The 22,237-nt window shown below is 43.5% G+C and overlaps 1 protein-coding gene across 3 annotated transcripts in view; it reads left to right on the top strand.

Moving 5' to 3' along the window:
* Positions 1 to 22,237, top strand: part of TNS3 (tensin 3) — a 528,788-nt gene that overhangs the window by 342,773 nt on the left and 163,778 nt on the right. For all 3 annotated transcript variants that reach the window (XM_075315024.1, XM_075315026.1, XM_075315025.1), the window contains one exon: positions 49 to 153. In XM_075315024.1, coding sequence (XP_075171139.1) covers positions 49 to 153 — 105 coding nt within the window. The remainder of the gene's footprint in view (positions 1 to 48; positions 154 to 22,237) is intronic.

Below are 22,237 nucleotides of genomic sequence, written 5' to 3'. Positions count from 1 at the left end.
TGTGAGCACTAAAGTCATATTGCCAAAAACATGAAACTCTTTCTACAGGCGCAGAAAACCTTCAGAACAACCAAGGAATAACCATTGACTACAATACTTGTGATCCTTTAATACGCTGGGACTCCTATGAGAATACAAGTCTGAATGGAGAAGGTTAGTATGAAATCCTCAGAATACTGCAGGAACCTGGAATTGTTTCTTAGCTTTGCTAAGCAGGAGATCATTACTGTGATATAGCAATTTGTTTGCATGTGTTTTGTTGGTCAATGTCTTGGTTATCTACTTTGTCTTTGAAGAAGTGAGCAGCATGAATGTAAGAAAAAACATTCTTTGCTCCTATGGGAGGTTTAACATGTGACCATGCGAATGGGAGATATGGGCTCCATCCTTTGTTTGTCTTATACATATTGGTGGAACCTTATCTGAAGTTAAAGCTGATCTTTCCAAGGGAAGATACATTCATCTGCTCATTGCCCTGCCATTGTCAATGTAATTAAGTATTATGGGACTTTCATGCCGTTTATCAAAGAGAAAGCCAATGTTTGTTAGTAGCTTTCCAACATTGAATCATGGAGGAGAGTCTCAATTATGAGGACTTCTCTCTGTTGTCCAGGATATGTTCACACGTCATGTTTTTACATGAAAAGTGCAGCATTTTACTGTCCCCTCATAGGCATGAGACTTCAGGAATCTCATTCACTATGTGGCTTATTTTTTTTCTGAGGGATTTGAAGCAGTTTGATATCTACAGCATGTCAGTTCTTTCAGCATTTTTGCAGTGTTTTTCACCAATTTTAACAAATGGGAAAAACACACACAAAAACATGCGGTTGTTATGCACGTTGAGAAATCAATCTTTGAATCCACTTGCCTCACATGCATTAGCCTGACTGTGCATTGTAGGTTCATCGATGCTCTGAGAGTACATCAAAACTCCTCCAATGCACTTGACTAGTTTGCCTGTGACTTTATGCATTTTTTTTTCTCCGTGCTTGCACATTGGAACAGGTGTAATTTTACCTATACAGCCATACAATATTATTCTAACAGATTATCTTTAATCTCTTCCTGACATTAATTGTACATGTATGTCTCAATTCAGAAGCTGGGGTATGGAGCAGAATTAGAGGATGGGCCTCTGCATTCTTGGCAGATTGCTGTGTTATTCTGGCATCATCTTCCTCTAACAGCAGTGAATGGAGCCGATCTCTACCCGCTGCTGTTAATGCAAGTGTGCAAGAATAGTAGTTACATTCCAGTAGAGGAGTTAACTCTTAACATCCCAGTCAGCTCTTTCCAGCCCAATGATTTTTATTTTGCAGTCAGTTGCTCACCTCTCTCCTCTCATCTTCTGAAGAGATACAGTTATAAATCACCAGACCACAACGACTCTTTACTCTAGGTGTTCAGACTTGCTGTGCTGTTCTTATTCAAATGCCTTATCCTTTGTGTACGTACATGGATAACAGTTGTAGACTCTGAACAAACCATTGATTGCTTAATGTGTTATAGCACAACTTGTGCTGAGGTTTATAGTTCTTTTAATACTATAGGTTTATTCACCAGAGAGCTGTTACTCAGGGGGAAGAGCCACCTTGCTAGCAACCACAAAGTAAAGGCCCAGTCACACTAAACAACTTACCAGCGATCCCAACAACGATACAACCTGATAGGGATCGCTGGTAAGTTGCTAGGAGGTCGCTGGTGAGATGTCACACTAAGCGACGCTCCAGCGATCCCACCAGCAACCTGACCTGGCAGGGATCGCTGGAGCGTCGCTACATGGGTTGCTGGTGAGCTGTCACACAGGCAGATCTCACCAGCAACCAGTGACCAGCCCCCAGCCAGCAGCGACGCGTGGAAGTGATGCTGCGCTTGGTAACTAAGGTAAATATCGGGTGACCAACCCGATATTTACCTTGGTTACCAGCGCACACCGCTTAGCGCTGGCTCCCTGCACACCTAGCCACAGTACACATCGGGTTAATTACACGATGTGTACTTTGCTACGTGTGCAGGCAGCAGGAGCCGGCTTCTGTGGACGCTGGTAACCACGGTAAACATCGGGTAACCAAGAAGCCCTTACCTTGGTTACCCGATATTTACCTTTTGTTACCAGCGTCCGCCGCTCTCACACTGCCAGTGCCGGCTCCTGTTCTCTGCACTCCTAGCCACAGTACACATCGGGTTAATTACCCGATATGTAGTCTGGCTATGTGTGCAGAGAGCAGGGAGCCAGCACTGACAGTATGAGGGCGGCGGACGCTGGTAACGAAGATAAATATCGGGTAACCAAGGTAAGGGCTTCTTGGTTACCCGATGTTTACCGTGGTTACCAGCGTCCGCAGAAGCCGGCTCCCTGCTCACTGCACATTCAGTTGTTGCTCTCTCGCTGTCACACACAGCGATGTGTGCTTCACAGCGGGAGAGCAACAACTAAAAAATGGTCCAGGACATTCAGCAACAATCAGCGACCTCACAGCAGTTGCCAGGTTGTTGCTGGATGTCACACACAGCGATAATACTCCGTGGTGTCTTCTCAGTATCCAGCTCCTGTTTTCAGTGATGTTGCCACTCTTCAGACTATGTAAGCTTATGGAGCCTTGTTCTTATGCTTCAAAGGCATAGATGGTAAACGATGCTTTTCGATCAAGCAGAACGCAGTGTGATCTAGATTTTCTGAAGAGTAATTATGTCATGCAAAAGTGGAGTGGAAAAGTGCTGGGTACTGGACAATACAGTTGTATGTGAGTATATTACATACACAGACTACAGTACATGCACAAATACAGAGTTAGGGGGAAAAAAGTTAATGGGAGGACTTTTTTTAATTATATATATATATATATATATATATATATATATATATATATATATATATATATATATATATATATATATATATATATATATATATATATATATATATATATATATAAATATAATATAATATAATATGGGTTGTCCGGTCTAAATCCACAGGTCTGCCGTCACTCTATGCAACAGGAGACTTGTGAATCTTCACATCGCGCACACTGTGAGCTGTGAGGATTAACCAGTGTCGGAGCTGGGAACGGCGGTTACGTGACTGCAAGTATGTGATATGCAGACTCCTGGCCAGAATCCAACTAGATAGTTTCCTAGTTTTCTTGTGCAATACACTTGGATTGAGCTCGCAGGAAGCAGTCTAGTGGGATTGTGGCCAGGCGTATGCATAGCACATACTTGCAATCACATGACCGCCGTTCCCGGCTCTGACACCGGAGAATCGTCAAAGTGCACAGTGCGTATGATGTGAGTATTCACAATTCTGCAGCCACATAAGAGTGACTGCAGACTTGTGGATTTAGACTGGTCAACCGCTAATGAAAGCTAAAACCAGTAAACATTACCTTTTTTTTTTTATTTCTTAGCGAAACATGAACACAAAATGATAAAAAAAAATGTACATAATTTCTACAACACATCAAATGTATTCAGTATACATAGATATGTCCAAGAAAGGTGATGTATCCAGCCTTCAGTCTATACAAAAATGTCAAACTCTCTTTAAGCCATTAAAAAAGTTACAAAATATAAATGCATTGCAAAAAAGCCTTTTGCAATGTATGTATATCTTTTCTTCACTTTTGTTTAATGGATTCCTAGGATGCCATGCAGTGGCATGCTTTCCGGAATTCCCCACTGACTAAATTAATTTTGAAAGGAGTGAGCTGGATCATTTAGTTTATCTGAACATTCTCCTACAGTATAAGCTACATATGAAACAAATCCCAGAATGCAGTTGGCTAAGTGACTTTTTCTTTTTTTACCATTTTTTCTTCCTTGTATGTCTATTCATTAGGAGAAAGGAGATCAATGCTACCATGTTTCCCTCAAAATAAGACTTGGACCTATATTATTTTTCACTCTGCAAAATGCGCTAGGGCTTATTTTCAGGGGATGTCTTATTTTTTTTCCAAGGAACAACAATCCATATTTATTCTTGAACAAAAAAAATAAAAAAAATCAACATTTTATTAAAATATGGTCATATTGCATTTTGGAACATCAACATAACTCTCCAAACCTTGTGTCTATCTATCTATCTATCTATCTATCTATCTATCCTATCCTATCTATCTATATCTATAGCTATCTATCTATCCATCTATCGATCTATATCTATCTATCCCTCTATCTATCCATCTATCGATCTATATCAATCTATCCATCTATCTATTCCTCTATCTATCTCTATTATCTATATCTCTATCCTTCTATATATCATTCTATCTATTATCTATATATTTATATTTCTTATCTATTTATCTATATATCTATCTATCCATCTAATATCTATGTATTATCTATCCATCCACACATTGCACATACATACCAGCCTGTCTCCTCTTTAGCTTTAGATTACTTCAATGACCTTTTGTCACATGATGTAATGTCACAAAGGTCCTCTTGCAGTGTCATCATCAGCGTATAAACCCTGGAGCCCCTAGGAGAATGAGGACCCTGTGAAATTGCCCAGTTTGGTCTCCCTTCCCCCTAATGCCAGTCCTACATACAAGCCTGTCTCCTGTACTGTTCCTTTAGACTCCTGCAATTAAAAGACCGTTGGTCACATGACTGTGAAGTCAAAGGTCCTTAAACAATCTGAATCTCAGAATTAAACTTCTGGGGTCCCTGAGAGAGTGGGGACCCTGAGAAATTGTGCAGTTTGTCTTCCCCTATCACCAGCCCTGACTGTAACTAGGGCTTATTTTTGGAGTAGGGCTTATATTTTAAGCATACTCCAAAATTCCTGTAAAATCATGCTAGGGCTTTTCTTTTGGGGAAAACACAGTGTTTTACACAACTACCACATCAACAGATTCCTTAGACACATTTCCCTCCCATAAGAGAAGCACTCAGTTCTGCTGCCCCTCCTTCATACCATTCACACCGCCCGTTGGGCCAAAGAATCAGTGAAGTCAACGGTAGACCCCATGGCAGTTTTAAGAACCGTCTTTATGCTGAACCCTTTCCATACCCTTCGGATATGTTCTGCAGTATTCTTTTCCTCCTTTGCTCATGTATTGTGTCTAACTTTGCCGAGTGGTTTCTTGTTACCTATGCACTACCTCTATAATTTATCCCATGTTTGTTTATATGCTTCATGTAAGAATGATCAGAATGTGATGGATGGTTGACTCTATCTTAATTGCATGTATAAACATGAGACCAAGGAGATTTTAACTTTGAATAACAAGATTCCAATCCACGTTTAGCCCCAGTTGTTAGGAGCTGCCAAAGCAGAGGCTGAATAAAGAAAAGTATAGGGATAAATCTTGTCTAAATTGTTTGGTGAAAGAGCTTATTGTATACATTCACTTTTTAGACAGGGTTTTTGACAGCTGCATAGAATGAAAAGATTACGGCGTATACAGGATAAACTAACATATAAATAGAGTGGAAAAGATGGGGGGTTGTAAGTGTTAAAAGGGGGGGTTATCCAAACTGGACCAATGCTTTATTAAACACAACCACCTTGGCTTTTACCAAAGGGTCCGCCTGCAGGAGGCCACTTTTTCATCCATGTAATATTATCTTTTACACCTACTAAAGTTGATGTGATTGAGTTCACTGTCTTTGAACAGGCTAAAAAGGTGATCTCAAGTAAGAAACTCTCTCTATGATATCTATAATGCTACAGAGGTTGTTACAACTCCCTTAATTTGTGGCCTTCCTGCAGAAATCAGATAAAGAAATCTACTCCTGACTAGTAGAGTCCATGCAAATTGATGCACAGGACTCGGTTCATTGTCCACGTTCATAATCTGTGGTTACAGGATTGGAGTCCTGAGAACCAACCGACAGCATTCGTGGCTCTTCTTTTCATTAGCCAGCCTTGCATAAAGTCATTGTTGCAGCGTGAGACACATGCGACATCAGTCCAGGCTGGCTAATCAAAAGAAGAGCCGCAGATGGCTGCAAACGGATTTTCACCAACTCGACTGATTTATATCTTTCTAATTGAGAAGCTTTTTCACTCAGATTTGAAAGAAGGGTAGTTACATTCATTTTTTTAAAGAATGACATTGCACATAGGATGGCAACAGCCAAATCTAGCAACATCTCCCTTACTGTGACCACATCGTGTTGGGCAACATGACCCTATGGGGTTTGACCACATAAGGATCGTCACACCCCATAGGGCAGTCATGGTGAACCTTTCACAGGCAGCGTGCCCGAACTGTAGCTTTAAACCCAATTTTTTTTTACCGAAGTGCTAACATGGCAGTTTAACAAATTCTATTATGTAAAGAATTAATTTTAAACTTACATTTGCAGTCTTCTCTTTAGCAGGGGTCATCAATCTTATGCATGCTTACCACACATTGAAGCTGAGCCACTCCTACTGCCCTTTCCAGACACAGCAGTTAGGTTGATCTTTTTGGAAAAAAATTGCAGAATATTAGACAGACAGATTTTTAGCATTGAATGCAATCAGATTTCACCCTGAAATCCACATCTACATTTCAAAGTATGAACATTTTGAAATTCCATTTTGACATACTAGTTGCTCCCCTCCCCCTTTACTATGTAGTTATGTCCCCCTTCCTGGGCCACTCCCTGGTAAACATGTTCCCCATATATTTCCTATATTCTGGTATATTTGGCCCCATTCTGGTAAATGTACCCCATCCTGGCATGTCTCCCCATCCTGGCATGTTTCCCTCTTCCTGGCATGTTCCCCCCCCCATTCTGGCATGTACTTCATCCTCGCATGTTCCCCCCATCCTGGCACAGCCGAACACAGTTAAAAAAAAAAAAAAAAAAAAAAAGCAAAACACACTCCCCTTCCAACACCTGCTGCTTGCCACTGGGCCCTCAGTTCCTACTAGGCCGCAAGACATCATTATGCCGGCGCCACTTACTGATGCTCCCGATGTCTGCTAGTCAACATGCCTGTGGCCTAGGAGAGGAGTGTCAGAGCGAAGAGAAATGTCTTCTTCGCTCCAACACAACTTTGAACTGCTAGTGGGATCACGCCAGCAGTTCAAAGTGGCTGGATGAGGCGACAGTGCGCGTGCCATAGGTTCGCCATCCCTACCATAGGGTCATGTTGCCCCCAACACCATATTCGTAGAAAGGTTCTTTATAGGTTTTAATGGTGAATCCTGTAGTAGCTAACTAAGACTGGCACATTCTTTGTTTTCTCAGGTGTAATTGCTTCTGGTTTTAGAGGATTCATGAAAGATCTGTTATTATCCTGTCAGGATCCCTAACAGATCTGTAGTTATGATATGCTGTTATAATTGTGCCCTTTTATTTATCAGCCCTTATTACATATTAACATCATTTTCCATTAATCACTGATCGAAATCTGCATATTTTGTTATTTCTGTGGCTGAATAAATATATGATATAAAGTTCAGTGCAACAGATCAACTAAAGCACCTCTCATCGGTTTAGAAACTCCTTTTGGATAGGGAAGACTTATGCTTATTGCATTATAATTTTTATTAAAAAAAACCTCTAGTGTCTGAGGTGTGAATAATGATGTTCTGCAGCAGCTACGATGCAACTGTATAATACAAACGACAGCTGCTAAAGAATCCTAGGTTTGCATTGGAGACAAAATGTATTGGAAGTGTGAGTTGTGACAATTAGTCTATGTAGACATGTTGCAGATTTCATTCCAGACGTTTAGCAACCAAATCTGCATCTCCTGGCAGGAAAAACGCTGCTGCAAAAGCGGTGTGTTTTTGCTGCAATTTGCAGCGGTTTTTATGCGCTTTTTCACTGCTTTTAATGTTAAAAGCTAAGCCAAAAATGCAGAAAGAATTGACATGCTGCGGATTTTTTTTGCAACCAAATCTACAAGGAAAAAAGGCCTGAATGTGAGCACAGTACTTCAGGATTGTCATAGAATTTACTGGCATAAGGATTTCCCTGCCCTTTTTGTTTAAAATTCTGCAATCAAAAATGCAATGTGTGCACACAGCCTTAACGTATACAAATATTATTTGAAGATATTGGAAAACTCAATTGAAATCTGTTGTATGAGCTTTATGTAAGCAGAGGGGTTGTGTGTGATAGTGGTCCAAAATGCTGTCTTATGATAGTAGAGGTCGGTATACAGACTCGTGGTGCTTATGTGACACCGGGTGTATTCACTCATAGAACAAAAGGTACTGGCACACAGAAAGGCACACATGTACCAGGCCTCATTCACACCTCGGTATTTCATTTTTATCAGTGATTGCATACTAAAGCCAGGAGTGGAGCTCCCAGAGAAAGCGATAATTGAAGACTGACCCCTGCTCTGTGTTTTGGAGCGGCTCCTGGCTTGGCAAATACTGTTGAAATACTCATCAATAATACTGATGTGTGAATGAGGCCTAAGGGGTACTTTGCACACTACGACATCGCAGCTGCGATGTTGGTGGGGTCAAATCGAAAGTGACGCACTTCCGGCGTTACTGTCGATATCGTAGTGTCTTAAGCATTTTTGGTACGATTAACGAGCGCAAAAGCGTCATAATCGAAAATCATCTGTGTAGTCTCCAACATTTTCATAATTACGCAACAGCGACGGTACGATGTTGTTCCTCGTTCCCCTGCGACAGCACACATCGCTGTGTGAGAAGCCGCAGGAGCGAGGAACATCAGCTTACCTGCGTCACCGCGGCTCCCGCCGGCTATGCGGAAGGAAGGAGGTGGGCGGGATGTTTACATCCCGCTCATCTCCGCCCCTCCGCTTCTATTGGCCGCCTGCTGTGTGACGTCTCTGTGACGCCGCATGACCCGCCCCCTTAGGAAGGAAGCGGGTCGCCGGCCAGAGCGACGTTGCAGGGCAGGTGAGTGCATGTGAAGCTGCCGTAGCGATAATGTTCGCTACGGCAGCGATCACAAGATATAGCTGCTGCGAAGGGGGCGGGTACTATCGCGCTCAGCATCACAAGCATCGGCTTGCGATGTCGTAGTGTGCAAAGTACCCCTTAGTCTTTATAAAAGTCCCTAACCATAAAAGTCATTTAGGCTTTATTGACTCATCAGTATTTCTGATCAGTATGTTGTCAGTATTTGTATGCCAAAGCCAGGAGTGTTTCCAAAACGCAGAGAAGAGGTCAATCTTTCAATTATAGTTTTCCCTGTAGGCTCCACTCAGGGTTTTGCCATATAAATACTCATGGAAAGTATTTACCAAATCCTGGGAATAGGCCCTTATAAATAAATAAATACACTTTCCTCCAAGATGTTAGAAGGAAACTTTTTGGGGTTTTTATACCCCAAGCTAATGCCACCTATGTAAAGGTGCCGTAATGCTGATTACATCCCTACCTTTATTTTACTCCACCTCCGGACAAATCCCATAGGACCATAAACTCACAAAAGCTTGATGGGAGAAGGTTGATCACAAAGAAGTCACTAATTTTTCTGAGAGTGTAGTCAAATGTCAATCACCCAACTCCAGCAGGCAAGGCATACTACACAGGCAAACCATCTCCAAGCTTCCTTACCTTTTTCTTTGATTTCCATTGTGACTTGAAATTATAGAAGGTAATAACAATATAACATACAAACAAAAGGCGAAAGATGGCAGAACGAGCACCTCGGGACCCAGAGAGGGCAGAGATGGCACCAATCTGGATTATATCAGTAGAAGAATCCCGAAGGGATATAATTGCCACACAGTACAGGATTATGCCGACAACAAAAGTAATAACAAGGATGAGGGGAGAGTGGACCAAGATTAAAAAAAGGGGGTAAAGCTCAATACGAATAGGAAAGGGGGCGCTGCAGTCAGTAGCACTATTCTTAATTAGTGCAGTAACTGCGGTTCCAACCATTTTCTGCAGAATAGAGTACTTTTATCAAGACTTGTTTTTGGTCTAGGAAACTGCGATAGGTTAGAGCAGGGTCTCATGGTCATCATAGCAGAGCCGCAACATATCGTCTGTTGTGCCACTGTATCCTATAAAATAGATTTTAGAAGTGTATGCATTATTACTGACTGGCTCCATTCAGTGTATGTCATAGACATTCATACAGACCATGGATAAAGGGAATGTGTTCAGGATATTGCAGTGACTCTTAGGCTATGTGCGCACGTTGCGTAAAAACATGCAGTTACGCTGCGCTTTGTAGCGCAGCGTAACTGCATGCGTCCAGCGTCCCCTGCACAGTCTATGGAGATTGTGCAGGGGCCGTGCGCACGTGGCGTCTAAGAGCGCAGCGCTTCGGCTACTGCCGAAGCGCTGCGCAAAAAGAAGTGACATGTCACTTCTTTCCTGCGCTTTGCCGGCAGCTCCTGCTCTGTCTATGGCAGGAGCTGCAGGCAGAGCGCATGGAATCGGCGCTCACTACGGACATTTCTGCAGCGATCTAAAGCGCACATGTGCTCTTCAGATCGCTGCAGAAATATCTGCAGGGCTAGTACGCAACGTGCGCACATAGCCTATGTGTGACTGATCAAGTGACATGTTATATGGATACCAATCTGTCTGCATCCAAATTTACCATGCATTCCACCTCACCATGGGAGGAAGCCAATAAGGAAAAGCAAGATAATCGACGCCTTTTCCTTCCGTGCTTGCACTATCTGAGAAATAGGATTTCTGAGACAAGACCATTATAAACATTTCTGCGGTCACGTTTATGTTCCTACTACCTCTTTTTTATTTCACTATAATTACTCTAAATAATTTAATTGGCTTCATATGTTTTTCTTGAGAAATAAAAAACTGAAATATTTCATATTAATAAACTAAACTTAAAGAGAACTTGTCAGCAGATTTAGGGCCTATAAGCTGTGGCCACCACCAGTGGGCTCTTCCATACAGCATTCTAACATGCTGTGTATAAGATCCCAGGCCGCTGTGTAGAACATAAAAATCACTTTATAATACTTACCTAAACAGTCGCTGCGGTGGAGTTGGGTCATATGGGCATCTTCGTTCTTCGGTCCCAGCGCCTCCTCTTTTGGCCATCTTTGTCATCCTTTTTCTGAAGCCAGGTTGCATGACGCGTCCTACGTCATCCACACTCACCGGCAATGAGGTCCTGCACAGCACCGGCGAGTGTGTATGACGTAGGACGCATCATGCACACAGGCTTCAGAAGGAGCACGAAGATGGCCGAAAGTGGAGCCGCCGGCACCGGAAAGCGGAGACTCCCATATGACCCAACTCCACTGCAGCGACCGTTTAGGTAAGTATTATAAAGTGATTTTTACATTCTACACAGCGGCCTGGGCTCTCATATACAGCACTAGAAGGTGGTCCGATTCTAACGTATCGAGTAGTCTAGAATTTGTATGTAGGTTAGCAGATTGAATAATAAGGTAATGAATGGACTGGATGGGTTAGGTTTAATTTAGTATTCTTATAATTGTTTATTGGTTTTAACATGACAACAGAAGGAACAGTTTTAATAGATGAGTCTAATGTTTAATGATGTCCATGGCTTGTAATGAAAGAAGGCCATGAACAGTATAAAGTTAAGTAAAAATATGCTGATGCTGTGATGTGGCCCAATACTGGTATGTGCAGCCAGCATCCTGACATGTGCCCCCATCCTGCGGGATAAGGGCGCTTTGACACTTGCGTTCAGCGCAATCCGCCACTATGGAGAATAGCGCAGTCCATTAACGCACTGCGCTATTCTCCATAGACTTGTGTTGACGAAATACTGTAACGCAAGCGTCTGCGTTGCATCCGCAGGACGACGCTGATTCTTTATTTTGACGCAGTGTCGGGCGGAGGGAACGCTACCTAGTAACGTAGTATTTTTTGGGTCGTTAAAATAACGCACATTGACAGATTCCGTTGGAATCCGCCAAGGTGTCTAATGATTGTCTATGGTGGCGGATTCCGCTGCTATGCTCTAAGCGGCGGAATCCACTGACAAATTCCGTAACGTTCTACTGAGCATGCTCAGCATGTCCAGCAGAACGATCTAAATCGTTTAAAATCACTCCTGGTCTCTCTCACCCCCTCCCCCCCCCTCTCATACTCACCAATCACGGGCGCGGCGCTGCACAGCTGTCACAAAGCTCCGGCGGCCTTTCCTCTTTTGAAAATGCCGGCCGCTCATTATTCAATCTCGTATTCCCTCCTTCCCCCGCCCACCGGCGCCTATGATTTGTTGCAGTCAGACCCGCCCCCACGCTGAGTGACAGCTGTCTCACTGCAACCAATCACAGCCGCCGGTGGGTGGGTCTATATTGTGCAGTAAAATAAATAAATAAATAAAAAAAAAAACGACATGCAGTCCCCCCCAGTTTTGATACCAGCCAAGATAAAGCCATACGGCTGAAGGCTCTTATTCTTAGGATGGGGAGCCCCCAGCCTAACAATATCAGCCAGCAGCCGCCCGCAATTGCCGCATCCATTAGATGCAACAGTCCTGGGTGTTGTGAATGTTAGTTATGTTTTGGCTGCTGGGAGGCTCCCTCTGGTAGCCAGGAATGGTTTGGACTTGGACCAGGTGTGTTGTGCAATGGGCGTTTCCTTTGCTAACTCTCTGCTTATTTAAATCCTGGTCTGATAGCAGGCTATGCCGGATGTCAGTTGTTCTTTGTATCACCAGCCTGCTTCATTCTTCTCCACACCACATCTACCCCAGATAAGTGCTTGCTCTTTATTTATTGTTTGGTTCTTTTGCTCTTATCTGGGTTTTTCTTTTGCTGTGGTTGTTTTCAGTTTATTTGCATGCAGGGATTTTTCCCCTCAGTTGCTTGGCTGGGGAACTCCCTGCAGTTCTGTTTGGAGTATAGCTCCTTTAAGTCCATGTGTTTGTGGCTTGTAGAATTTGTTATGATTCTTGTTTTCTGTTCATTGGTATGACAAGAGCACCTGGTATAGGACAGAGTTCAGATCGTGCGATCTGAGGGCCTTTTTGTACTATCAGGAATTTGGAATTTTGTAGGGTTATTCTCTGGCCACCAGTCCCTTTCCTGTCCTTTCCTATTTTAGTCAGTGGGGGCCTCACCTTTTGCTAATCCTGTCATCTATCTGTGTATTGTGTTTTTCCTATATCACCGCAGTCTTTGAATGTGGGGGGCTTGCTATTCTTGTCTATTTTCTGAGGCAGAGAATTATTCATCTTTCCTTCCTTTAGGATATTTAGTTCTCCGGCTGGGTTCGCGGTGCACAGGTTGTTAGTTCACCCCTCAGCTACTTCTAGTTGTGATGGTTAGTAAGGGGATGGCGGCCAGATTAGTTGCCAATGCTCTTGTCACCTTTTACCAATGATTTGTGGTGGTCTTCCATGGTTCCGGATCATAACACCTGGGACTCTGCCCGGCTTATCCCGAATTGCCCTGGTGCGGTGGCAATCGAGGTAATAAGGAGTTAATTGCAGCAGCCCATAGCTGCCACTAAGTCCTAGGTTAATCATGGCAGGCGTCTCCCCGAGATACCTTCTATGATTAACCTGTAAGTTAAAGAAAATAAACACATACACCCGAAAAAATCCTTTATTTGGAATAAAAGATAAAAAACCCCTCTTTCACCACTTTATTAAACCCCCAAATACCCCTCCAGGTCCGACGTAATCCACAGAGGTCCCGCGACGCTTTCATCTCTGTTACATGAAGCTGACAGGAGCGGCAGTAGAACACGAACGCTCTTTATCAGCTTCACGCAGCAACTGAAGTGAGCTGCGTAATCAGCTGTGCCCTCAGGTGACCCGCGGACACCGCTCTCTGGTGGAGGACTGCAGCTGTGGCCGCGGGTCACCTGAGTGACGGCACAGCTGAATGCATGGCTCACTGCGGTCACTCAGGGGATTTGCGGTTAACTCTCTCTCCTCCCAACCGTAAATCTCCTTTTCCCGGCGAAACATTAAAAAAAAAACGTACTTTTACAGGAATCCGTTACTTTATTAGCACACTATTTGCAACGCATCCGTCACATGTGTCACACAATGCACTGTGACGGATGCCGCACAACGCAAGTGTGTGCGGGGGGCGGGGTGGGTGGAGTGGAGCCGAGCGGGCCCATAGTGCTGAGGACGTCAGTGCCGGGGCCGCATGGCTGGGGACAGGTGACTATCCAGGTGTGTGTGTATGTGTATATGTGTGTGTATGTGCGCGCGTTCAGTGTATGCATGCGGAGTGCAGGGGGGGCGGAGCCGAGCGTGGAAGTGTCGGGCCTTGTCCTGTCGGCCCGTAGTTCGGCCTGTTCAGTTAGGCTCCCTGCACACATAGCCAAGGTAAATATCGGGTAACTAAGCAAAGCGCTTTGCTTAGTAATTCGATGTGTACCCTGGTTACGTGTGCAGGGAGCCTTAGCTGAGCCGTTGGTCACAAGTTCTTTAGCGCACGCGCTGTGGCGACGGTTGTCACTGTAATGACGTCATTTTGGAGCAAGCAGACAGACACACAGACAGACAGAATAAGGCAATTATATATATAGATGTTAGATTTTTGGATATATGAGCCCACTTGTGCTGGCCGCAGCTTATAGGCCCCAAATCTGCTGACCTATTCCTTTTTAAATTGCTCCACAATAACTCCACAATAAGGCTTGGGTTACACAACAACTTTTACCATGTCTCAGGTGGCCTGGCTAAAGATCACCATGTAACTGCTATTATCCGCACAAAACATGTGAATAGGATCCCATTGTGACCTTTAGGGTACCGCAACGAGCAAGTTAGAAGCCACAACATAGCAATCTGTGGACAAACGCACTGTTTAGCTCAGACTAAATATAAGGCAAATAGAGCCCTAGTGCTTATATATGGCTGATTTGTATCTTGTATGGCGGCCCCTAGTGTTGGTGTGATTCTCCCCAATACAATGAAATCATCCATGTAGTGTGTCCAGGGCTGTATATACAGCTCAGTCTGCTCTAGGCACTAAGCCTTTTGGACACTAAGGGGTACTTTGCACGCTGCGACATCGCAAGCCGATGCCGCGATGACGAGCGTGATAGTCCCCGCCCCCGTCGCAGCTGCGATATCCTTGTGATAGCTGCTGTAGTGAACATTATCGCTATGGCAGCTTCACATGGACTCACCTGTCCTGGGACGTCGCTCTGGCCGGCGATCCGCCTCCTTATTAAGGGGGCGGGTCGTACGGTGTCACTGCGATGTCACACGGCAGGCGGCCAATAGGAGCGGAGGGCCGGAGATGAGCGGGATGTAAACATCCCGCCTCCCTTCTCCCTTCCGCATATCCTACGGGAGCCGCGGTGACGCCGGTAGGAGATGTTCCTCGCTCCTGCGGCTTCACACACAGCGATGTGTGCTGCTGCTGGAGCGAGGAACAACATCGCACCATCACGTCAGCGTAATTATTGATTACACCGACGCTACACCGATGATACGATTACGACGCTTTTGCGCTCGTTAATCGTATCATCTAGGCTTTACACACTACGATGTCGCCTGCGATGCCGGATGTGCGTCACTTTCAATTTGACCCCACCGATATCGCACCTGCGATGTCGTAGTGTGCAAAGTACCCCTTAGGCTGCTTTCACTCTACGTTTTTTTAACATGCGTCATGAACGTTTTTTTTAACTCAAAAACTGATCCAGTGCAAATGCGTTTTCATTTCAATGCATTTGCAATGGACTCGCGTCAACATGCCTTCACATTAGTTTGCGTGCGTTATAATGAGGATCCAGCGACTTGCAGTTTTTTAACTTTTTTCAAAAACGCTACTTGTAGCGTTTTTGAGCTGTGTCCAAATACTGTTTTTCACTGGATCCTGACTATACTGCAGGCAAATGCATGTGAACGCTGGCATGCTGATAGACAGGATCCTGCTTGCTCTACTGAGCATGCCCAGAAACCAGCCTGGCGGGATCAGTCTCTCTCTCTCTTTCTCTCTCTCCCCCCTCTCTCTCCTCTCTCTCCCCCGCCTGAGAGCGGCGGACGCTCGTAACCAAGGTAAATATCGGGTAACTAAGCAAAGCGCTTTGCTTAGTTACCCTATGTTTACCTTGGTTACCAGCGTCCGTAGCTGTCACATGCCGGCTCCCAGTCTATCACGTTCAGTTCCCCTCACTCCCGATCACATGACTGCAATGCCCGCCCATAAACTTCAAGTGGCAGGATCCTGTAAAATAACACTTGCGTTTGCATGCGTTTTTCTTTGTAAAAACAGGATCCACTTTTACAGCAAAAAAACGTTCATGACACATGTTAAAAAAAACTTAGTTGGAAAGCAGCCTAAGTGCACATGCTGCCGAAATGCATTCTAGGAAGTGTGGAAACAGAACTTTCAACACCTATAGAGTGGGCTTAAAGGGAGTCTGTCACCCCCCAAAATGCTAATTAAACCACTTTGCAGGTCTGTAAGGGACATAAGCACTATATAAATAATATCTATAATATAGAATTTGCACATTAGGCACTTTCTTTCTTGATTGATAGCACTTCGTGTCATTGCGGCTTTCCTCGCTGGCTCTTGTCTGCAATACAGTACTACAGTATGTGATGGCTGAATACAGCAGCCAGCGATGAGTCTGGAATGACTCTGATAGCGACTGATTGAGTTCAGGCAGCACTCACTTAAGCGCAGGTAATCAGTAAATATTGTATGCATATTGAGGGGGTGTAATGGCGCCCTGAACCCTTGGCCATGCGAAACGTGCATCGAAGACCCCTTGTTTGCTTAGAACATACAGTCATTCTATTTTCTGGTAAGCACAGATATCTATACTACAGGTAGGATTTTTATAACCGCTAGGTCACCTCCCTAACGGTATAAGTAGTTTCATTAATATTTTGGGGGTGACAGACTTCTTTTAATAATAGTCTTTTAAAGGAGTACAAGGCAAGTATTAAGGCTGCAGAATAGGGACATCTCCCAGATTTTTCAGAATTCTACAAGCACTAAATTCCTTTATCTCGATCTTAGTAAAAACAGCAGGGAGACCTAGCCATTTTACATTTTTGTGTAAAAGACTGGCAACAGGCATTATCCCCTGGTTTTCATATGACCAATGTAAGAAGAAAAGGAAATTGTGTCTGCAATAACAAAACAATAGTGCAGTAATTAAAGCTGTCCATATAGAAGATTCATGTGGCCAGTCTTGACGGCTTCTGCTACTCATTGGGTGGAAAGTATATTCAATCGATTCCTAATGACTGACTTGCCTGCCATAAATTTGACCTGTAAGGTTGGATTGTTTCTGGCCATTGAGAATGGCATGTTCCTGAGCAAGCCCTCTGCCCTTTAACGTTTCTTAAGGCATCTTCCTCATCTTCCAGTGTAGATGGGCTTGTTGATAATGAGATCATTTGTATGAGCGATTCTATGTATAATTTATTGATTGTTATAACGTAAATTGAAATACAATTTTTACAAGTTATGTTGACAACATGCAAAATAAGTAACACATTATAGTCAAGTCTAAAGTTTAATGTTTACCAGGGAGGGGTAAGGATGAGGGGAGGAAAGAAAAAAAAAAGGGAGGAATAGAGATATGTGTTAAAACCTATGGATATGGAAAGAAATATGGTGAAAGCTTAGTATAGTAACAAGGTTATTTAGCAGGGGGATGAGATGCAATACCAGTCTTACCCATTAGAACGGGACATGGGAAAGGGGAAGATAAGGAGAAGGATGGGAATCCAATTTATTGGCGATCATAAGTTTATGTCTGTCATAAAAAAATGAACAATAGATTAGAGATATGATCACATAGACCATTTGATTTCCCTATTAAGACCAAAAGGTGTTAGTGTATGAAGTGTATATATCCAGAAACACTCTCTCTCTGTTTTAAAAGCTGGGCATGATTTCCACCACTTCTTGGACGGTCTATTTATTCTAAGATTTGAAACCTTAGTTGGGAAACTGAACGTCGGGCTCCTTTAAAGTGATCTGGTATGGAGAGCCAGGTTTTATTACAACGTATTGTAGATTTGTGACTGGCAGTTCTCTCTCGCACATGCTGTGTAGTTTCCCCCATGTATAATAGTCCTTCTTCTCTTCCCCTTTCCCATGTCCCCTCCTAATAGGCAAGACTGGTATTGCATGTCATTCCCTTGCTAAATAACCTTGTTACTATACTAAGCTTTCACCATATTTCTTTCCATATCCATAGGTTTTAACACATATCTTTATTTCTCATATAATCCTAATTATATCAGTTTATATTTTTCATCTAGTTACACACTATGTATTAAATCATAATTTCCAGCTACATATGACATTCATCTCCATTAGAACTACACATCCCAGCAATCCAGCCTCACAGTATGTGACACCACAATAACAACCGCGCAAGCGCATTACGCTATCTCCACACCATGATAACATACACAACAATGCTGGCTGTAGGAATGACGACCACGCATATGCATAGCGCCATTCTTGCACCATGGCAACCTTATTCCAACCAAACAGCAGAACAGCGCGAGTGGTGGCGGTGATGACCACGCATGCGCGTGACGTCACTGCCTCACCTGACGCTTACTGCATTTAATCACAGCGGTTCACCTGTGAACAGACTGTCTCACATAGCCAAGGCGCAGGAGCACTGGCACATACACAAGCTCACTTAAGACATTCTTAGGGTAAGTTCACACAGTGCGTTTTTGCGCGTTTTTCGGGTGCGTTTTTGCTCAGAAAACTGCATTACTTTGCTTCCCCGGCAAAGTCTATGAGTTTTCATTTTTGCGGTCTGCACACAGCATTTTTTTTTTAGCTGCGTTTTTCCGGTGCCCACAAAAACGCAGCATGTCAATCATTTTTGCGTTTTTCACTGCGTTTTCCACCCATTGAGTTCAATGAGATGTTCAAAAACGCAATGAAAAACGCAAATTGCAAATATAGCTGCATTTTAGTGCATTTCTATGACTAAAAATGCAGCTATAAACGCAAGGGGTGGGTAGTAAAGTGACATGTGCAGGAAGAGGATTCCTTCTGTCGGTCAACACAGAAGCGTGAATCCTTCCGGTACCGCCACCGCTGCTTCAATCTCCTGTCCGGCGCCATGTCCGCTCCCGTGCGGCACTGTGTCCGGGCGGGAGGTGGAAGCAGCTGCAAAATCAAAAGTGAACAGTAGAAAAAAAAAAGTCACACTCACCTGTCAGCAGTCTCCCGGTGCCATATCCGCTCCCAGCTCCTCTCCCGGTACCGCCACCCCCGCTCCGACTGTGTGCCGATTCCCGGGCACGTCCGATAGCTGCAGGACCCTGGCGGTGGATCACCTGATGCGGTGACCTGATGCGGTCACCTGACGCATCAGCTGATCGTAAGTCTCGCGGTGACGCCGGCTTTTTACCGCCCGGCCGGCTTAAACTATCAGCTGATGCCGTCAGGAGACCGCTTCACTGATTACCGGCAGCTCCTGCAGCGATCGGACAGGAGTCAGCACAGACGTGTGTAATTTTTTTTTTTTTTTTTCCTTTTGGCACCGATGCATCAGCTGATTATATAAACGGCTTTTATACAATCAGCTGATGTGTGATGTGATTCACGTCCTTGAACCTGACACATCATCTGATCGCTTTGCCTTCCATCAAACCGATCAGATGATATTGGATCCGGATTGGACGGCGTGGGACCCTTTACCCAGGATTACTGCGGAGTGGGGGGGTTGTTCTTTATTTCAATAAAGATGGAGTCACTAATTGTGTTGTGTTTTATTTCTAATAAAAATATTTTTCTGTGTTGTGTTTTTTTTTATCTTTACTAGAAATTCATGGTGGCCATGTCTAATATTCGCGTGACACCATGAATTTCAGGCTGATAATATACAGCTAGCCCTAACCCCATTATTACCCAGCGAGCCACCCGGCATCAGGGCAACTGGAAGAGTTGGACACAGCGCAAGAAGATGACGCTTCTATGAAAGCGCCATTTTCTGGGGTGGCTGCGGACTGCAATTCGCAGCGGGGGTGCCCAGAAAGCTTGGGCACCCTGACTGCGGATTCCAATCCCCAGCTGCCTAGTTGTACCTGGCTGGACTCGTCATTTTTTTTTTTTTTTAATTATTTCATGAAATTCATGAAATAATTACACAAAAAAAAATGGCTTCCCTATATTTTTGGTTCCCAGCCGGGTACAAATAGGCGGCTGGACTCGTCATTTTTTTTTTTTTTTTAATTTCATGACATTCATGAAATAATTACACAAAAAAAAATGGCTTCCCTATATTTTTGGTTCCCAGCCGGGTACAAATAGGCGGTTGGGGGCAGCCCGTACCTGCCTGCTGTACCTGGCTAGCATACAAAAATATAGCGATGCCCACATCATTTTTGGGAGGGGGGAGGGGGCAAAAAACTCCTGCATACAGTCCTGGATGGAGTAGGCTGAGCCTTGTAGCTGTAGCTGCTGTCTGCTCTCCTGCATACACTAGTGGATGGAGTATGCTGAGCTTTGTAGTTCTGCTCCCCCTGCCTCTCCCTCCAGCGTACAGTCCTGGATGGAGCATGCTGAGCCTTGTAGTTCTGCAGCTGTCTGCTCTCCTGCATACACTAGTGGAGAATGAAGAACATATTGAAGAAGGAAATGACATCAGACCTTTTTTTTTTTTCTCAACAATCTATAATGGCGTTGTTCACTGATAAAAAAAAAACACATCAAAACACCGCAAAAACGCATGCGTTATTGCCGCGTTTTTTTGCTGTGGGTGCATTTTTGTGGTTTTTTTGCCGCAAATAAACAAACAAAAATGCAGCTTCAAAAAAACGCAGTGTGTGAACTTAGCCTTACCTTCACCTTTCTTTCCCACTGAGCTGCATTTACAGACTCATACATTTCGTATATCTCCCACGCCTTCATTCTCATTGTGTCCAGGGCAGAACGCTCACACATTCTTTCACCACTAATACCGTTACAGGTAATCATATATACTCCATTTGTTTAATATGCTAATATATTGATACAATCTGCAAGCCTTCTCTTTGTGTTTCTTACAAGTGCATATCTCTTCATTTTCTCTATAGCCATTTCTTCCTAGGACACTGAACCGACAGGTAGTGTTCTATATCATATTATCCGTATATGTAACCAATATTCATAATCTCACAGCTATGATCTCTTTTTCCAGGACTCTCTTCATATAGCCCCTTGTAGTCATTATACATAGAGTAATAGACAGGTTATTCACATGACATGCTGGTACCAGATCTTTACCCCCCTTACTCCACTTCCCTTTTTCCCATTTTTCCTTGTATCAATAATCATTTTGTAAAAATATACTACATCATGATGACCGTCTTCTCTTATGTTAATATTAATGCTCTACTAGTCATCCCAGGATATTCTGTACCCACTGGTTGTATAATTTACTGTTCATTCAAGTTACTGACTTGTTTGTTCATTTACATTTAAATAATCTACACTGTGAAAAAACTTTCTGAAAAAACTTTAACACTTTATTTTATGTTTTTCTATTTTATCTTTTATAGAATAACTCTGTAAACAAGGCCATTGGCCGAAACATGAAAGAATTTAATCTGTCAAAATAGTACACTTCCTTTGCTTGGCTTTTGAACATATAACATAATAAATCTAATATACAGTGCGTTACCCAGAGTGTGCAGTGTAACTTTTATACATATTGGTGGGCTATTACCCAACCACTAGCACCTTGCCTCCATATGTGTGCATGCCTTTTTTCCTATTAGTGATTACTAATGTAGTATACATAACCTCTCAGCATCCAGGATAGATTTGGTTGTCATACTGGGCACAGCCGCTCTCTGCTCTGGAGCACCAATCCCAGGTGGGAAATATGACCCTAAATATGTCCATTTCACACATTCTCAGCTCCACTGCTCCAAATGTTCCTTTGCATGGGCAGCTGAGTAACTAATGCTAGGAATGTGCTTCTTGTCTTTGCTTCTAATACTTTTGCCCCCATGTACAAGCAAAGCAGATAAGAGGGGGTAAACAGCAATTCTACTGACACAGGACACATTGGTACAAGGTCTGCTCTTCCTTTTTTTTTCCTCTTCATCTTGAAGGTGCCAGATGACAGAAGACAGACAGAATGTGCATTGGGTGCAATGATTGATTTGTAGCTAGCTTATATTGTTTTTGATGTATTAATGTTTCATCTCTACTCTGCTCTTGACTATCATAAAACATTGTGACTTGAGATATATTCTGATAAGCAAAAGGGTAACTATTAGGGATGATCGAATACCCTATTATTCGCTTCGATGGATATCCGGCAAATACCTCGCCGCTATTCGAGTATTCGCGAATATTCGACCCCCAATTTAAGTCTATGGGAAACTCGAATAATTTTACATTGAACCTGTCGGTGACCTGTGGTGACTG

The sequence above is a fragment of the Anomaloglossus baeobatrachus genome, chromosome 6 (assembly GCF_048569485.1).
Source record: "Anomaloglossus baeobatrachus isolate aAnoBae1 chromosome 6, aAnoBae1.hap1, whole genome shotgun sequence".
Taxonomy (NCBI): Eukaryota; Metazoa; Chordata; class Amphibia; order Anura; family Aromobatidae; genus Anomaloglossus; species Anomaloglossus baeobatrachus.
The sequence above is the reverse complement of the archived record's forward strand: the minus strand, read 5'-3'. Positions and strand labels throughout refer to the sequence as shown.